Source organism: Trichoderma virens (assembly GCF_000170995.1).
Source record: "Trichoderma virens Gv29-8 chromosome Unknown TRIVIscaffold_6, whole genome shotgun sequence".
Lineage (NCBI taxonomy): Eukaryota > Fungi > Ascomycota > Sordariomycetes > Hypocreales > Hypocreaceae > Trichoderma > Trichoderma virens.
In genome coordinates, this window is record NW_014013743.1 from 2,010,555 (window position 1) to 2,025,027 (window position 14,473).

Consider the following 14,473-nt stretch of genomic DNA (forward strand, 5'->3'; position numbering starts at 1 on the left):
GTGCGTATGCACTGGCACCCCGTACTGCAGAAGGGATAGGTTCGCTGAAACTTGGAAGCGCTGCAAGTGATGGCCGCCATCCATTTAGGCATCAGGTCGGCCCATGAATGAACTCCGCGATATGCTTCATCTACTCGCGACAGAGCTCTGCTCTACGTAGTACATAGTACGTGATGGCTTGCAAGGAGTCCCAAGGCTTCCATCGGTCTGACTCTTCCGTTCCAAGGTTCTTTGTTTGCACACCTCAGCTTTGCCTGTACTGTATGTTCCACAATCATACCAGATCGTATCGTGGCGGGCACTTAACAAGGGCGAGCTCAAATCGCAGCATCCCATTGGCCAGATCGCCCACAGCCACTAAGGCGCTCAGGCGAGGAAAAAAAAAATTCTTGCGGGTTTGCGGTGCGTTTGAGTGGGAAACGGCAGCGTAGAGGAAAATATCATTCGTTGGGGCTCGCTCCTTAGGGCTAGGCCAGCAAACGGACGCCGCTTATTTTGCCCCTCCTTAAGGCTTTTTTTTTTTCACAAGCCCCGTTTGCTGCCCCGCGTGGCAGAAAAAAAAAAGCACAGCAATAGCGCTGCACACCCCTCCGCCCACCACCTTTTAAATCTCCTCCTCCCACCATCTGCTTTCGAAATTTTCTTCCTTCTGCTCTTCGTCTCGCATACCCGGTTCAAGCATCCGATCTGCGAATTTGTATGTGCTGCCTCTCCCTCTGCCTTCGCCTTGGTGATTGCATCTTCCAACACCTGGATCATCATCACCATCATCGTCGGAAGAACCTCTCGAGCTGACTCTGCTTGCCTCCAGTCAATTTAGTCAAGGACTACACAGCTCTCACGCTACATTTCACAAACCGCAAAAATGGGTAAGGAGGAGAAGACTCACATCAACGTGGTCGTCATCGTACGTATTATCCCACCACTTTCGTCGGCATCGTCCGCCGCTCTGACTCTGGAACATTTGTGCTAACCACCGTCCTCTAGGGGTGCGTATTCCGTCCATCATCATGAATGAGATCGATCGAACACAATACTGACTTGCGACAACAGCCACGTCGACTCCGGCAAGTCGACCACCGTGAGTTACACCCTCTGCCTCTCGCCTCCGCATCAAACGTTGCCGTTTGATGCGGGGAGTCTACGCTTTTGAATACACAGCTAACCATTCGCCATACAGACTGGTCACTTGATCTACCAGTGCGGTGGTATCGACAAGCGTACCATCGAGAAGTTCGAGAAGGTGAGCTCAATCAACTGCTTTCGCATCAATTTCCCCTTCACATTCAATTGTGCTCGACAATTCTGTTCAGAATCATCGAGGCAACAATTTTTTCGTCACCCCGCTTTCGTTCCATTACCCCTCCTTTGCAGCGACGCAAAATTTTTTGCTGCCTCTGGTTTTTAGTGGGGGTGCACCAGCAACCCCACCACTACCTCGCTGCTCTTTGCCATCGTCTACCACTTCCCAGTCCTCATTCAACGATCTGTGTCTCGTTATTTGCAGCGATGCTAACCACCGTTCCCTCAACAGGAAGCCGCCGAACTCGGCAAGGGTTCCTTCAAGTACGCTTGGGTTCTTGACAAGCTCAAGGCCGAGCGTGAGCGTGGTATCACCATCGACATTGCCCTGTGGAAGTTCGAGACTCCCAAGTACTATGTCACCGTCATTGGTATGTCTCGTCCCATTCATCCAGCCCCCGCAAACCAGTGCTAACCAGGACCTCACAGACGCCCCCGGCCACCGTGATTTCATCAAGAACATGATCACTGGTACTTCCCAGGCCGATTGCGCCATTCTCATCATTGCCGCCGGTACTGGTGAGTTCGAGGCTGGTATCTCCAAGGATGGCCAGACCCGTGAGCACGCTCTGCTCGCCTACACCCTGGGTGTCAAGCAGCTCATCGTCGCCATCAACAAGATGGACACTGCCAACTGGGCCGAGGCTCGTTACCAGGAAATCATCAAGGAGACCTCCAACTTCATTAAGAAGGTCGGCTTCAACCCCAAGGCTGTTGCTTTCGTCCCCATCTCCGGTTTCAACGGTGACAACATGCTCCAGCCCTCCACCAACTGCCCCTGGTACAAGGGCTGGGAGAAGGAGACCAAGGCTGGCAAGTTCACCGGCAAGACCCTCCTTGAGGCCATCGACTCCATCGAGCCCCCCAAGCGTCCCACGGACAAGCCCCTCCGTCTTCCCCTCCAGGATGTGTACAAGATCGGTGGTATCGGAACGGTTCCCGTCGGCCGTATCGAGACTGGTGTCCTCAAGCCCGGTATGGTCGTTACCTTCGCTCCTTCCAACGTCACCACTGAAGTCAAGTCCGTCGAGATGCACCACGAGCAGCTCGTTGAGGGTGTTCCCGGTGACAACGTTGGTTTCAACGTGAAGAACGTTTCCGTCAAGGAAATCCGCCGTGGTAACGTTGCCGGTGACTCCAAGAACGACCCCCCCATGGGTGCCGCTTCTTTCACCGCCCAGGTCATCGTCATGAACCACCCCGGTCAGGTCGGTGCCGGCTACGCCCCCGTCCTTGACTGCCACACTGCCCACATTGCCTGCAAGTTCGCCGAGCTCCAGGAGAAGATCGACCGCCGTACCGGTAAGGCTACCGAGACTGCCCCCAAGTTCATCAAGTCCGGTGACTCTGCCATCGTCAAGATGATTCCCTCCAAGCCCATGTGCGTTGAGGCTTTCACCGACTACCCTCCCCTGGGTCGTTTCGCCGTCCGTGACATGCGACAGACCGTCGCTGTCGGTGTCATCAAGGCTGTCGACAAGTCCGCTGCCACCGCTGGCAAGGTCACCAAGTCCGCTGCCAAGGCCACCAAGAAATAAGCGATACCCATCATCAACACCTGATGTTCTGGGGTCCCTCGTGAGGTTTCTCCAGTGGGGCACCGTGCGCTCACTTCTACGACGAAACGATCAATGTTGCTATGCATGAGCCTTCGACTATGTATCGAGGCGCGTTAATTGAGAGGCTGGGAATAAGGGTTCCATCAGAACTTCTCCGGGAATGCAAAACAAAAGGGAACAAAAAAAACTAGATAGAAGTGAATTGATAACTTCGACAACCAATTCTGTGTCTCATCGTGCCCATGTGAAGCTGTGTAGATTTTTCTGCCTTTGTTGTTGTGTGATGTGTATTTGCCGAGTTGTAGATCACATGTCCCGCCCTGTTCTGTCGTTCTGCGCTGTAGTTTAGGTGTGTTTTAGCGACTGAAGGCGCTAAAGGAGAGTTGTCCACAGGCTATCAAGCGCTGTACATCTCCGCTAGGGATGCTGAAGCCACCGCTGAAAGGGACAAGGCTGAAATCAATCCTCCTCCATGTCATTTCCCAACACCGGTTGCTTCGAAGCAATTGTCATGTCAACCACTGTTTGTTCATCAAGTGCCAATTCATTCCAATCTCCAAAGTTAGTCGTGCAAATTTCTGTGAGGACTACAAATCTATATACATGATATGCTTATGTACATGGCATCGTGAGAGGGGAATCGTTGCTTCATCTAAAAACGCCATTGGAAATATCCTTGCCCATGCCATCGTCGTCGACGCTTCCTTGTAAAACTCATCTCTCTCTTTTTTTTCTTCTTCTTTCTTTTTTCTTACCATGTTTTACTCGAGCTTCGACTCTTTCGTCTCGTCAGGGCTAGGAGATTGCGAGTCCTCGGATGTTTCATCTGTAGGGATGTCCGAGGCAGTCTCCGTCGATGAATGGCCGTCGTCGTCCTGCTCAGTATTTTGCAAAAGGTCAGATTCAGCACTCTCAACAGACTCGTAATCTTGAGCTTCTTCCAGTGGCAGGTCATCTTCTGCGGCTTCATCCTCGAGTATGCTGACGTCTGGTGTTTCTCGCATAAGTTGAGACCCGTTGTGCCAAGAAAAGTATTTGCCGGTAGCGATCCCCTCGACCAGAGACAAGAAACGTGATGCCTCGGTTTCATCGAGGGTAAATGGTGTTGGATCCGTGCTTTGCGGAGGACCGGCTTGGAGGCAGAGCTCTTGCCTGTGGCCTCCGTGTCGGCCTGCGTCAATGCTGCTGTAGCACAGAGTGTGGCCGTGGAACTCGAGTTCGACGGTTTGATGAATCTCCAGTCCCATGAATATGTATGGCACATTGATAGTGGCTGTGGAAGGTTTGCGTGCTGTTTTTGCCTTGGTTACCCATGCTTTGGGGATTGAAAACGTGGCTTTGCTGGGTGTCTTCAGAACACCCTGGGGGAGATTGAGCTCGCTTTGAGATAAGAATTCATTGACGGACTCTTGGCTTGTGTCAAGCGATAGTAGATCATTCTGCGTCAGACGAACATCTACACTTTCGCCAGGTAATAAGACGTCGTTGATATGCTGCGCTGCAACACCAAAGAGGGCCGAATCGGGGGGTAGAGAGAAGTTAGCAAGGTCGGTTTCAGGATTCACCGGCAGCCGGAGTTGTATTGTGGGGGGTGCGGAATCATATTTTGTGGAGGAATGATTCGGATCTGGAGAAAAGTTGAGAACAATCGTCACGCGTTGTGTCACGGGCTTGTTTTCATCCATGATGGATGTAAACGATGCGGGGTGGGGAAGGACAGGTGAAAGCAATCGACGGTGCTTTGCCATTGCAGCGGCTGTCCGGGAATTCTTCCCGTGAAGCACATGTCCGAACGACGCTGTGACTTGGTGGACTGGTTCGACTCCTCTGTCTGACTTGAGATCGGAAACCATTTCGGAGAATTGGGCTGAAATATCGTCTCGTGTTGCTGCAGCTTGGCCGACTGGTGCGACGAACCTGGACCACTGCCTGAGCCTGTCCTTCCAAGACATGCTCCTAATTTCTCTTTGATGGCTGACAAAGGCCCCATCTTTGATGTTGCTAATGTCTGATGGTGATGCAATATGGACACTGCTTTGATAATCCTTGGGTGTCTGCTCCAATAAAAGTCGCAAAGCGATATCAGCAGGGGTTTCCGTGTTCTTGACTGTACCCGAGGAAGCAAGATCCTGCTTCTGCAGCCAAGAAATTTCGAGTTCCTAATATTTCATTAGTCCGGGAAAAATCTAGTGGGATAGCAGCTGACGCATACCTTTTTGTCCTTATTGTATGCAATATGCGTCTTGGTAATTCGCTCCAGCTCTTGGAGCAGTTTCTCGTCTAGGTCGTGTTCTTGAATGTAGTCCGAAGAGATTTTCTGACATCGAATTGACTTGACAGTTTCGTCAAGGTGGGAGAGGATGACGGGAATGGTGGACTTTTGGGCATAAATGTTGATCCGGTAGTCATCAAAGCTTGTGGTGATTTTCTCCTTGTTGGACTGATATAAAAAGTCTCTGGAGAGCTGCTCCAGTACAGCGCTATTGGGATCTAGGATGGAAATGTTAGTGTGTATTCGCTCATCGTCAAGCAAGCATCGGTAAGACTTACGGGCAATCAGCTCAAAGATGCGAGGTTGTAGCCAGACAAGAGTTCTGCCCAGGCCCTCAACCTGCTCTTGAACCTCTAGGTTCCATATGATTTGCATAATCATAATCACCTGTCGTTGCTTTGGCCTAAGCGGCCCCCAGTGGTCAGGCTTTGCAGCCACCCATGGGTCCTGTTTGGCGATCCAGGGGTAAGGAAACGGCTTTCCTTGGTCTCGATTGGACATTATCAGGCGCTTTTGGTTAAAGTATTTGGCAAGTTGGTTGAAAGTGAAGCCGTCTAGCAGGGTATTCGCCAGAGAATCGAAATCCCTGATTCGCAGAATCGTCTTGTCGGCGGGCCGTAGGTCATCGATGTTCTTCATCGCTGCTACCATTGCCTCTTCATCACTCTCTTCTTTCTCGTCCACCATGTTATCCCTTTCAGTATCAAGCTCGACCGTGGATTTTGGTGCATCTTCTTGAATTCTTCGTACGGCCCTCCTGGGTCTTTTCATTTCGTTGGGATTCTTCAGCATGATGGCGTCGATGTGCTCCCCAAGAGCTGCAACAGAGACGCTCCTGGATTGCACGAGTTCATCATGGAAATCCTTCCTGGGCAGAAACCCACGTTTAGGTTTGGTCTGGCCGGGCTCTGCGGTATCGGTTTCCGCCGTGGCGGCTCCATCTTGTGGAATCCCTTGCTCTAGTTGATTCGATTCGTCTGCGTCGAGTCCGTCTGCAGCCGATTCTTCTGTAGCAAGCTCCTTTGCGCCAATATGCTCTGCGACAGGCTGTTCTGTGGCAAGCTCTTCCGCAAGCTCTTCGGGATATTCATCTACAATTTCTTCTTCCAACTGTGGCGCAGCTCCCACTTGTGTCGCAGAGCTCGTCTCGGTTTCAAGGGCTGCCAGCCCCCAATCAGGTATCTCCTCCTCCCTTCGATGACGGGATGGTTTGCGGCTGGACGACCTCTTGGGCGGCCTCTTTGATGTCTTCTTGGTCGATCTGTTAAACTCGCGCTGGCTGATTCGCCCCGATATCAGCGCCTCTATCTTCTCTTTGCTATGAATCACGGGGTCGGAGCTGTAGCATCGTCGCTGGATCCATTCTTGACGGCTGTGTAAGCTGCGGATGCTTAGCGCAGTTGGAGCGGATAGAATCGACGAGGAGAGGCGGTTAGCAAAACAGACACGCGGCACGTTCGCCGCCCTGGAAAGCATTGAGACAATGAATTGGATGTGACATAAACGGCAACATGGAATGGGGCAGAGCTTGGTATTGTCCCAAGCAAGAGTGAAGTAAAGAGAGAGTAGCTTCTAAGCTTTGTCTAACCATCTTGAATTTTGTGTGATAAGGCGCTATCGATAGCTGATAAAAAATCGTCACCGGAGAATTTACCCCATAATTACTAAATCAGACGCGCTTCAGCCTTTGTGGCGCGTTTTCTCTAAAGATTACACAAAGCCCCTCGTTCGCCAATTCACAGCAATTCGATTGGGTAAACCATTTCTTCTCCAGTATCTGGTTGTATTCCGAGCGCATAGTTGCCATCAATTGCGCATTCAGCCATGCCGCCTTCACAGAGGAGACGCCGTCCGGTAGGTTCAAACTCAGCAGTGAATGGAGCTCCGTTTGCTTGCTTGCGCTTGCGCTTCTTCTGACACACAGACCCAATCAGGTAGATGATGAGGGAGACTCGGAAGAGGATGCTCGTCCTCGACAGCGCCAACACATCGAGGCTTCGGATGCCGAGCAAGACGAGGACATGTCGGACGACGATCCAGAGGTGACCGGTGCTTCCTCGACTGCCGACAATCAGATGGCCAAGAAGCTGGTTCGATATGCGATCTCGTGCGAATATTCACGGACGGCAATAAGGAGAGACGGAATCAAGGAGCGAGGTATGAGAACTGGAGTGGCAGACACCATGGAGAAGCAGCAGTCTGCTAACTGGGCTGCGGTATAGTACTCGGAAAACAGGGCCGTTCGTTCAGAAGGATATTTGAGTTGGCGCAAACACAACTGAGGACAGTCTGGGGTATGGAGCTGCGCGAGCTACCTGTCCGTGAAAAAATGACGCTGCATGAAAAGAGACAAGGTACGTCAGCCGTCGCGAAAGCACTCTGGGACACTTGTAGCTGACTGTAAACGAATGGCAGCCATGAAGTCGAACGCACAGCCAAAGACCGGGTCGGGCGCCTATATCCTGTCTTCAACATTGCCAGAAGAATACCGAAGCGCATCGATCCTGAAGCCATCCAAGGTTCCAAGCGCGGAGCAAGAAGCAACATATTCCGCATTCTACACAATGGTCGTTTCGATGATATGGCTAAACGGGGGAGAACTCAGCGAGCAGAAGCTGCAGCGATATCTCATGCGGCTCAATGCCGACCGAATGCTGGCGAGCGAGAGAACAGAAGTAGCGATGAAGCGGATAGAGCGACAGGGATATGTGATCAAGAAGGTAGACCGGCCGCCAGTCGGTTACGAGGGCGACCAGACCATCACCTGGCATGTCGGCCCCCGAGCAAAGGAAGAAATTGGACTGGATGGCGTCATCGGGTTGGTGCGTGAGGTCTATGGCCACCCTGAGGATGAGGCCTTTGACAAGAAGCTTCGATCGAGTTTGGGAATCAAGAATAGACCACTCACAGAAGGAGGGGAGGATTATAATGATGCAGGCATGACAAACGGTGTATAACATAGGCGATGGATGATACCATTGGCGGCGTTGGTGATTCATAGAACTCAGAATTGCTTCTTCTTTTCTTTTCTTTTCTTTGCTTCTCTCTTTTCGAATTCTTGTTGCTAGCTTTCGGGATACTCTAGTCGTTGCTTAATTAATGGGGTATCTTGCCGTCTGAATTTGCCGTTCCATGACGCCATCCTCTTGTGCAAACAATACACAAGGTATATATATATATACATCTCTCAATAAACCAAATATTGCCGTCTATAGCCAAGTCTTTCTCGTAGCAGGCTTCGAAGTCGGATATGGAATCAATCTTCTCGGGGTGGTGGAGGCCCGCATGGCTGGATCATTTTCTGCGTGCCAAATAAAAAGGGCGTCAGCAAAGAACAGGAGGTGGCCTAATTTGTCGTTCCTTTTACGTGCAATGGAAGCGGGAGTACACACCCTGATCAGCTGAGCTCGCGTCTTTGTCAATGGCTCGTTTTCCGCCAGCGAGATGTATGTGAGGAGCGGTCGGTGGCCGACGATGGAGGCATAGGTATCTCGCTGGATGTTTGTGCGCCACTCCCAGCTGGATGTATCGGGATGGCCAGTTCCAATGTATTTGGCCTGGAGACGCTCGAGTTCTTGCTGGTTGCGAAGCTTGTCGGCCTGTTGTGGTGTAGAGAGCAGAGTTAGCAGGGATACGCGATTGAGAGCGGCACGAACAAGATTGCAGGCCTGGCTCCTTACCATGGCTGTGATTCAGACGCAGTAACGAGATGTGATAAGCGGCAAGTAATCTGGTTGATGTTTGAGAATGGAGAGAAACGGAAATTGAGCGTAGCCCAACAAGAAATTACAGTAGTATTACTACTAGAATTACTAGATCCCAAACGTTGATGGAGTCAGCCGCAGCTGAGCTTAGACGCATTGGCAACCGGCATAAACTCGGCTAAATAAAGGCAGAACCGGGGCGATTTATTTCTGCACCATGAGGTCAGCGATTGGTTCGTGGTTGACACATGCCATTTTGAGCATCATGCGCTTCTGCATCTGTACCTGTGCTGTACCTGTACAGTATAAATAGCATTATTATTATTTTAATTTCCATTCTTATCGACAAACCGTGTTATTCATCGAGTGGGCTTGTCACCACCTCGTTTTCTTTCTTTCTTCTTCCAAGGTTGCAAGGCTGGACAAACTTCAATCTTGGGGCATCTCTAGCCTCTCAACTGGGCTAGCTGAGTTTCTCTTTTCCAGCTTACTCAGAAGTACTACTGCCTTTACTTGACGGTATCGGCATCAAGAGTGAAACGAAGCGCGTCTGTCACCGAAAACAGAGAAGCATTTTTATCTGGGAATATCAACAAACCAACTTTTATTTACCACGTTCATTTCCCGCTGTTATTATTTCAAGAAATTGAAATCGTTTGAGAAGTTGGCTGGCTTTCTCTTCTTCCACCGGTTGAAGGGAGCCAACCATTCACAGCCATGGCTCAGCCAGCCATCACCCCAGAACATTGGACAGAGCTCATTGCCGCCAGGAGGCAGAGGCGTCTTTGTTCGGAACACGTGGAAGCGTTGAAGCGCTCATGCGCAAGCGAATGTGGGAAAAGACACGTCTCGGAGTGCACAAAATGCTGGTCCCTGGTCCTCGAGAGGATGCGCCAGCGCTATAGCGAGAGCCCAGAGCGCGAATGGTTTACGTCTAGGAAAGCGTTTTACCAGGAGCTGGAAGGTCTCTTTGCAGACGCGAAGGAGCACAGGACAAGTGTCAGGCAACTCGAGGCGCGGATAGAGTCGGAAAAGGAAGCGTGGTATCGATGGATTCTTAGGAGACACCAAGAGTTCATCGTCACCTGCAACGATCAGACTGTCCACGAGGAACTGAGAAGCATGCTGGATGACCCGGACCGGTCACGCGACGAGGTGGTGGGCATGGTGTGGCGAGGGATCGGGAAGCCTCCCGACTGGGCGGAGCATGTAGATGCATTTGCCGTCGAGGTTGCCGCCGCGGGGGGGAATCCGGCCGCCCTTCAGAGGCTCTACGTGAAGGAATTCTTCATGGACCATGAGACGGGCGAGCCGCTGGAAGATTCGAAGCCATATCTGGATGAATATACTTCCAACGAGAGCATGGGCATAGAAGAGATGCTCGGGAAGATGAGCAAACTGGCGCAAGAGCTCAGGGTTATACGGCCTCACCGAGAGTCCTTGATGTCGCGGCTGGACGATCTTATGAGGGCCAGGATGGCCGATGAGCTGAACAAGAAGCAGCAGGCTAAAAGCCAAGCTCAAGCTGCCGAGGAGCGGATAGCGGGTGACGAGCTCTACGATCTGCCTCCCTGTGCAGTATGCGGAAAGGTCTTGGACACGCACGACGTCTTCTCTTGCACGGTATGTCAGGCCGTCGCACAGATTGGAGGCGACCAGGGGCTCACGGTTTACTGCTCTGAGGAGTGCTATGACGCTGGCCACGTATGTATTCCCCTATCATTGATCCTTCCCATAGACACCAGACCTACGAATAACCTGCTAACTCTCTTTCCGCTCAGGCCAAGCACGTTGGGGAGATGCATCGATGCCATGCTGGAGACGACTGCGTGCAAAACCGCAACAATGGACAGGACGAGGACGTGGTTATGGAAGACGAGGCTGCACTAGACGCGTTTGCCTGCAAAGAGTGCGTGGGCTTGAAACGGATGACACTCTTCTGCTCAGAACGCTGTGCGTCTGAAAACATTGCCAGCCACCTACAGGAGGAGCACGAGACGAAGATGAATGCAGATGAAGTTTCCAGCCTAATAAGTTCGTTATCGGACGAGATCGAAACGATCCTTCGTCGAGAGAATCCCGGACTTCGGATGGAGTTGATGTAATGGGATGGCGGCGTGCTTTTTGCATATTGCAAGTGTACTACTATATAATCATTATCATGAGAGATTTGGATGCTAAACGTTATCTACCAATATACCTTATTATCTTCTTCATCGCGTGTAATTATGACAAACAAAAGAATCAGTCGCTTTGTTCTGCACGAGCTTCTACTTGTCGGCATATCAAGACGTCTCCGCAGGTTGGGAGGCAAAGTGAGCTATAGTATATAAGCCACTCTAATTAGCGTGGTTCGCAACGGGTTCTATGGTCTAACGGTTATGACTCCGGATTTTGATTCCGGCAGCGAGGGTTCGACTCCCTCTAGAACCTAACCCGTTATTTTTTTTTTCTCCAGTATGCATGTTTGCATTTTGCAATATTTCCTTTCTTTTTACAAGCCATCAATTCCAAAGAGTAAGATTTTTTTTCTCTAAGAGGGATAAATCGTCAGCGACAGCGACCAAAAAATGAGACGTCGCCGCAGAGGCGACCTGACTCATAATGTCTATGGCGTGTATATAATGTGAGTGAACGGCTGCTGTGATGAAGAGCTGAAATGAATGTACATGAAGACGAAGTGATGATACTACGAATACCAATACGAATAATCCTTCATCTTTTCATATTGATCCCATATGCTCAAATCGAGAGGTCACTCAGTGGGTGCCAAATAGCTTCTCTATTATCTCATGGCGAGCATAGGCATAGCTTTCTAGTATGCATCTATATCTATACGTCTATGTTTTTTCCCCTAGTCATACAGGTATCATTTAGTTCTCAGTCTCTTTACTGCTTCCCTTTTCACTCGAGCTTCCCTTTTCGCTCGATTTATCCTCTTCTTTACCCGCAGCGCCCTCACTTGCGGAATTGACCAGTCCGTATTGAATGGCGTATGCTTCCACCTCTTCATGAGATAGATAAGGCAGCTCCTTGGCAGCCTTGACATACGACATATTCTCGACGTGGCCCTTGGCAAAAATGATGTCAATCTCTTCCAGAGATCTGTTTGCAGTCTATACTGATTGTTAGCGAGGGTGGAGCAAAACTCGGCATACAAAGAGATACTTACCTCGGGGTAGAAGAAGTAGAGAACGGGGAAGAAGCACGCATTTACCACGGCAAAGAACAAATACGTTCCCCAGCCGATCCGGTTAATCATGACCGGGGTGATCATGACAATAAAGAAGTTGAAGAGCCAGTTGGTACATGTTGACACGGCGTTGGCCTTTGCGCGAGTCTTGATGGGACTGATCTCGGCAGGGTAGAGCCAAGGCAGGGGAAGCCAAGTAGCTCCAAAGGACGCGATATACGTGAATAAGCCGACGGCGGCCCCCTTGGCCGCGCTGGGAGATCCCGGAATCAAGCATGCAAAGGTCAGGACCATGGAAAGCATCTGGCCAGCGGTTCCCCAGAGGAAGAGCTTCCGGCGTCCAACTCGCTCAATGATGAACCAGGACACAGTTGCAAAGGCAGAGTAGACAATCATGTTGACACCACCGAGCAGCATGGCCATGTTGTGAGATTCGCCAATGGAGTTTTGGAACAGGATGGGGAAGTAGTAGATGACGGCGTTGCAGCCGCCGACTTGCTGCATAAACTGGGACGAGGCGCCGAGCAACATGCGTCGGAAGTGCTGCGTCTTGCCGTTGGTGAAGAGGGCCTTGACGGGAGTGCTCTTTTGGCCGGCGAATCCTGAGGCTCTGATGGAATCGAGAATGATGTCTCGCTCCGTCTTGGTCTCTTGGCTGTCGATTTCGTACCCGCGGAGGGCGGCAATGGTTCGCTCTGCCTCCTCATACCTCTCGTGTGTGAGGAGCCATCGCGGAGAATCAGGTAGCCAGATCATTGCTGTGCTGAAGAGCAGGGCGAAGGTGATTTGGAAAGCAATGGGGAATCGCCAAACCAGGTCATCGGGTCCATACGATGCGCCGTAGTCGATCCAATACGCAATCAGCGATCCAAAGGCAATGATGCCTCCTTCGATGCAGATCAGAAGACCGCGGTTAGACGTCTTGCTGCACTCGGCTTGGTACGTCGGGACGGTTGAGGTGTTGATGCCGTTTCCAACACCCGTGACGATGCGGCCAATGATGAATTGCGCCAGCTGGGCATGGCCGCGCATGGGGGTGACTTGAATAATGGTTCCTAGAATCATAATGATGCCGCCGAGGATAATGGCACGCCGACGGCCGAGCAGGTCTCCCACGGCCAGGATGAAGACAGCGCCTATCAGACAGCCGATCTCGTAGATGGCTGTTACTAGGCCCTGCATAGTGGAATCTCTAGTCTCTGGGAAATAGTCGTTGAATACCGGAGAAGAAATGATGCCACTCATAACACCCTGGTCATAGCCAAAGAGAAGGAATGCAATAGTAGCAATGGTTGAGACGGCCATGGAGAGAGGCCGCCCTGAAAGGCCAGCAAATGTAGGAGGCGCCATGATGGATTATCTCAAGACATACAACGTGTACTATGTCTACGGTATAATACAGAGCAGGCGTTTGCTCGACTTGAATAATGGGGAACCGAAACCTGGAGGAAACATGGGGTCGAGCATCGTTATATATATCGATAAATGTATACTTGGATTGAGTCCTCTGAGGCCCAAGTCGGTCAAGATACTTGATCAGTTCAAAACGGTCCCTTATCCACATGACATCATAATGGCCCGAAGCTGTTGATCTTTGTATCGAAGCAGATTGCAAAGAGTCCTAGTCCGAGGCACGCGAATTCACAAGGTGGGTCGTGGTGACGATCGAGCGGAGCCCGTAGATAGAGATTGTATGAGATACAGCGGCCAACTGGATGGACTCTTGTTTCTATTCAACGTAAGATCTTCATAACTGTTTCACTCATTATGCGAGCAGATGGAGATTTTCGACTCTAGAAACCCGGTTGAGTGGTTTATCTAGCAGAGTTGCGGATTTACACCCGCGTTAGTTTTGGATGCAATTACAAAGCCAGTTCTCCTCTCACTAAATATCGTTCAGATGATTCAAATTCATTGGCATTTGTAGTATTTCCAGCTCATACTCGTTGATGCAAAACGGAAACCTGTGTCTCAAAGACGTTGACTTGGTTGGATAGCTTCGAGCTTTTGATACACGTACCCGGCTCTCGACAGCCGGAACCTCACCGGCACACTCACAAAAACAACGACGGTTCCAGTTTTTGTCTCCTCAAATCAGCACTTGCGGCCCATTGAAGCGAGTCATTTTGCGACGGAATCCGATATGCATACTGGGATCTTCCACCCTCTTGATTCGTGCGACTACTGGGAACGGGATGCCGAGTGTCGATCACCACATGCAAATCGGCGCCGCACACCCGAGACGTGAGGCTTGCCAAAAATTTCGATAGCCAGTGTGTGTCTCCGCTGAGATGGAGGAGTTTGGCGTGCTTTTGAAGCACATGGCCTTGACAGAATAAGGGTTTTCCTGGAGATAGTTCCCGACTTGTTTATATGGAGGAGCCCATGGGGTTTGGTAGCATGAAGACGGGGAAAGACGCTGACTCTCGTCCAGACGTCCATT

The 14,473-nt window shown here is 50.8% G+C and overlaps 6 protein-coding genes across 6 annotated transcripts; 3 read left to right on the plus strand and 3 right to left on the minus strand.

The window, feature by feature from the left end:
- Nucleotides 1-598: 598 nt before the first annotated feature.
- TRIVIDRAFT_83874 (uncharacterized protein) lies at nucleotides 599-3,075 on the plus strand (the record flags this gene model as incomplete). The annotated part of the gene is made up of 7 exons (XM_014101441.1): nucleotides 599-697; nucleotides 812-907; nucleotides 1,052-1,081; nucleotides 1,181-1,243; nucleotides 1,535-1,673; nucleotides 1,732-2,787; nucleotides 2,818-3,075. 6 exons carry the CDS (start codon nucleotides 866-868, stop codon nucleotides 2,838-2,840), a joined length of 1,353 nt encoding a protein of 450 aa, XP_013956916.1.
- Nucleotides 3,076-3,622: 547 nt separating this feature from the next.
- TRIVIDRAFT_28848 (uncharacterized protein) lies at nucleotides 3,623-6,609 on the minus strand (the record flags this gene model as incomplete). The annotated part of the gene is made up of 3 exons (XM_014101442.1): nucleotides 3,623-5,020; nucleotides 5,074-5,351; nucleotides 5,412-6,609. 3 exons carry the CDS (start codon nucleotides 6,607-6,609, stop codon nucleotides 3,623-3,625), a joined length of 2,874 nt encoding a protein of 957 aa, XP_013956917.1.
- A 348-nt stretch (nucleotides 6,610-6,957) lies between these two features.
- Nucleotides 6,958-8,090, plus strand: TRIVIDRAFT_29686 (uncharacterized protein; the record flags this gene model as incomplete). The annotated part of the gene is made up of 4 exons (XM_014101443.1): nucleotides 6,958-6,987; nucleotides 7,068-7,290; nucleotides 7,356-7,487; nucleotides 7,549-8,090. The coding sequence occupies 4 exons, from the start codon at nucleotides 6,958-6,960 to the stop codon at nucleotides 8,088-8,090; spliced, it is 927 nt and encodes a 308-aa protein (XP_013956918.1).
- A 299-nt stretch (nucleotides 8,091-8,389) lies between these two features.
- On the minus strand, nucleotides 8,390-8,816 carry TRIVIDRAFT_191405 (uncharacterized protein; the record flags this gene model as incomplete). The annotated part of the gene is made up of 3 exons (XM_014101444.1): nucleotides 8,390-8,434; nucleotides 8,526-8,732; nucleotides 8,814-8,816. 3 exons carry the CDS (start codon nucleotides 8,814-8,816, stop codon nucleotides 8,390-8,392), a joined length of 255 nt encoding a protein of 84 aa, XP_013956919.1.
- A 738-nt stretch (nucleotides 8,817-9,554) lies between these two features.
- Nucleotides 9,555-10,942, plus strand: TRIVIDRAFT_29324 (uncharacterized protein; the record flags this gene model as incomplete). Its single annotated transcript, XM_014101445.1, has 2 exons — nucleotides 9,555-10,541; nucleotides 10,619-10,942. The coding sequence occupies 2 exons, from the start codon at nucleotides 9,555-9,557 to the stop codon at nucleotides 10,940-10,942; spliced, it is 1,311 nt and encodes a 436-aa protein (XP_013956920.1).
- A 768-nt stretch (nucleotides 10,943-11,710) lies between these two features.
- Nucleotides 11,711-13,380, minus strand: TRIVIDRAFT_53991 (uncharacterized protein; the record flags this gene model as incomplete). Its single annotated transcript, XM_014101446.1, has 2 exons — nucleotides 11,711-11,953; nucleotides 12,010-13,380. 2 exons carry the CDS (start codon nucleotides 13,378-13,380, stop codon nucleotides 11,711-11,713), a joined length of 1,614 nt encoding a protein of 537 aa, XP_013956921.1.
- Nucleotides 13,381-14,473: the final 1,093 nt, after the last annotated feature.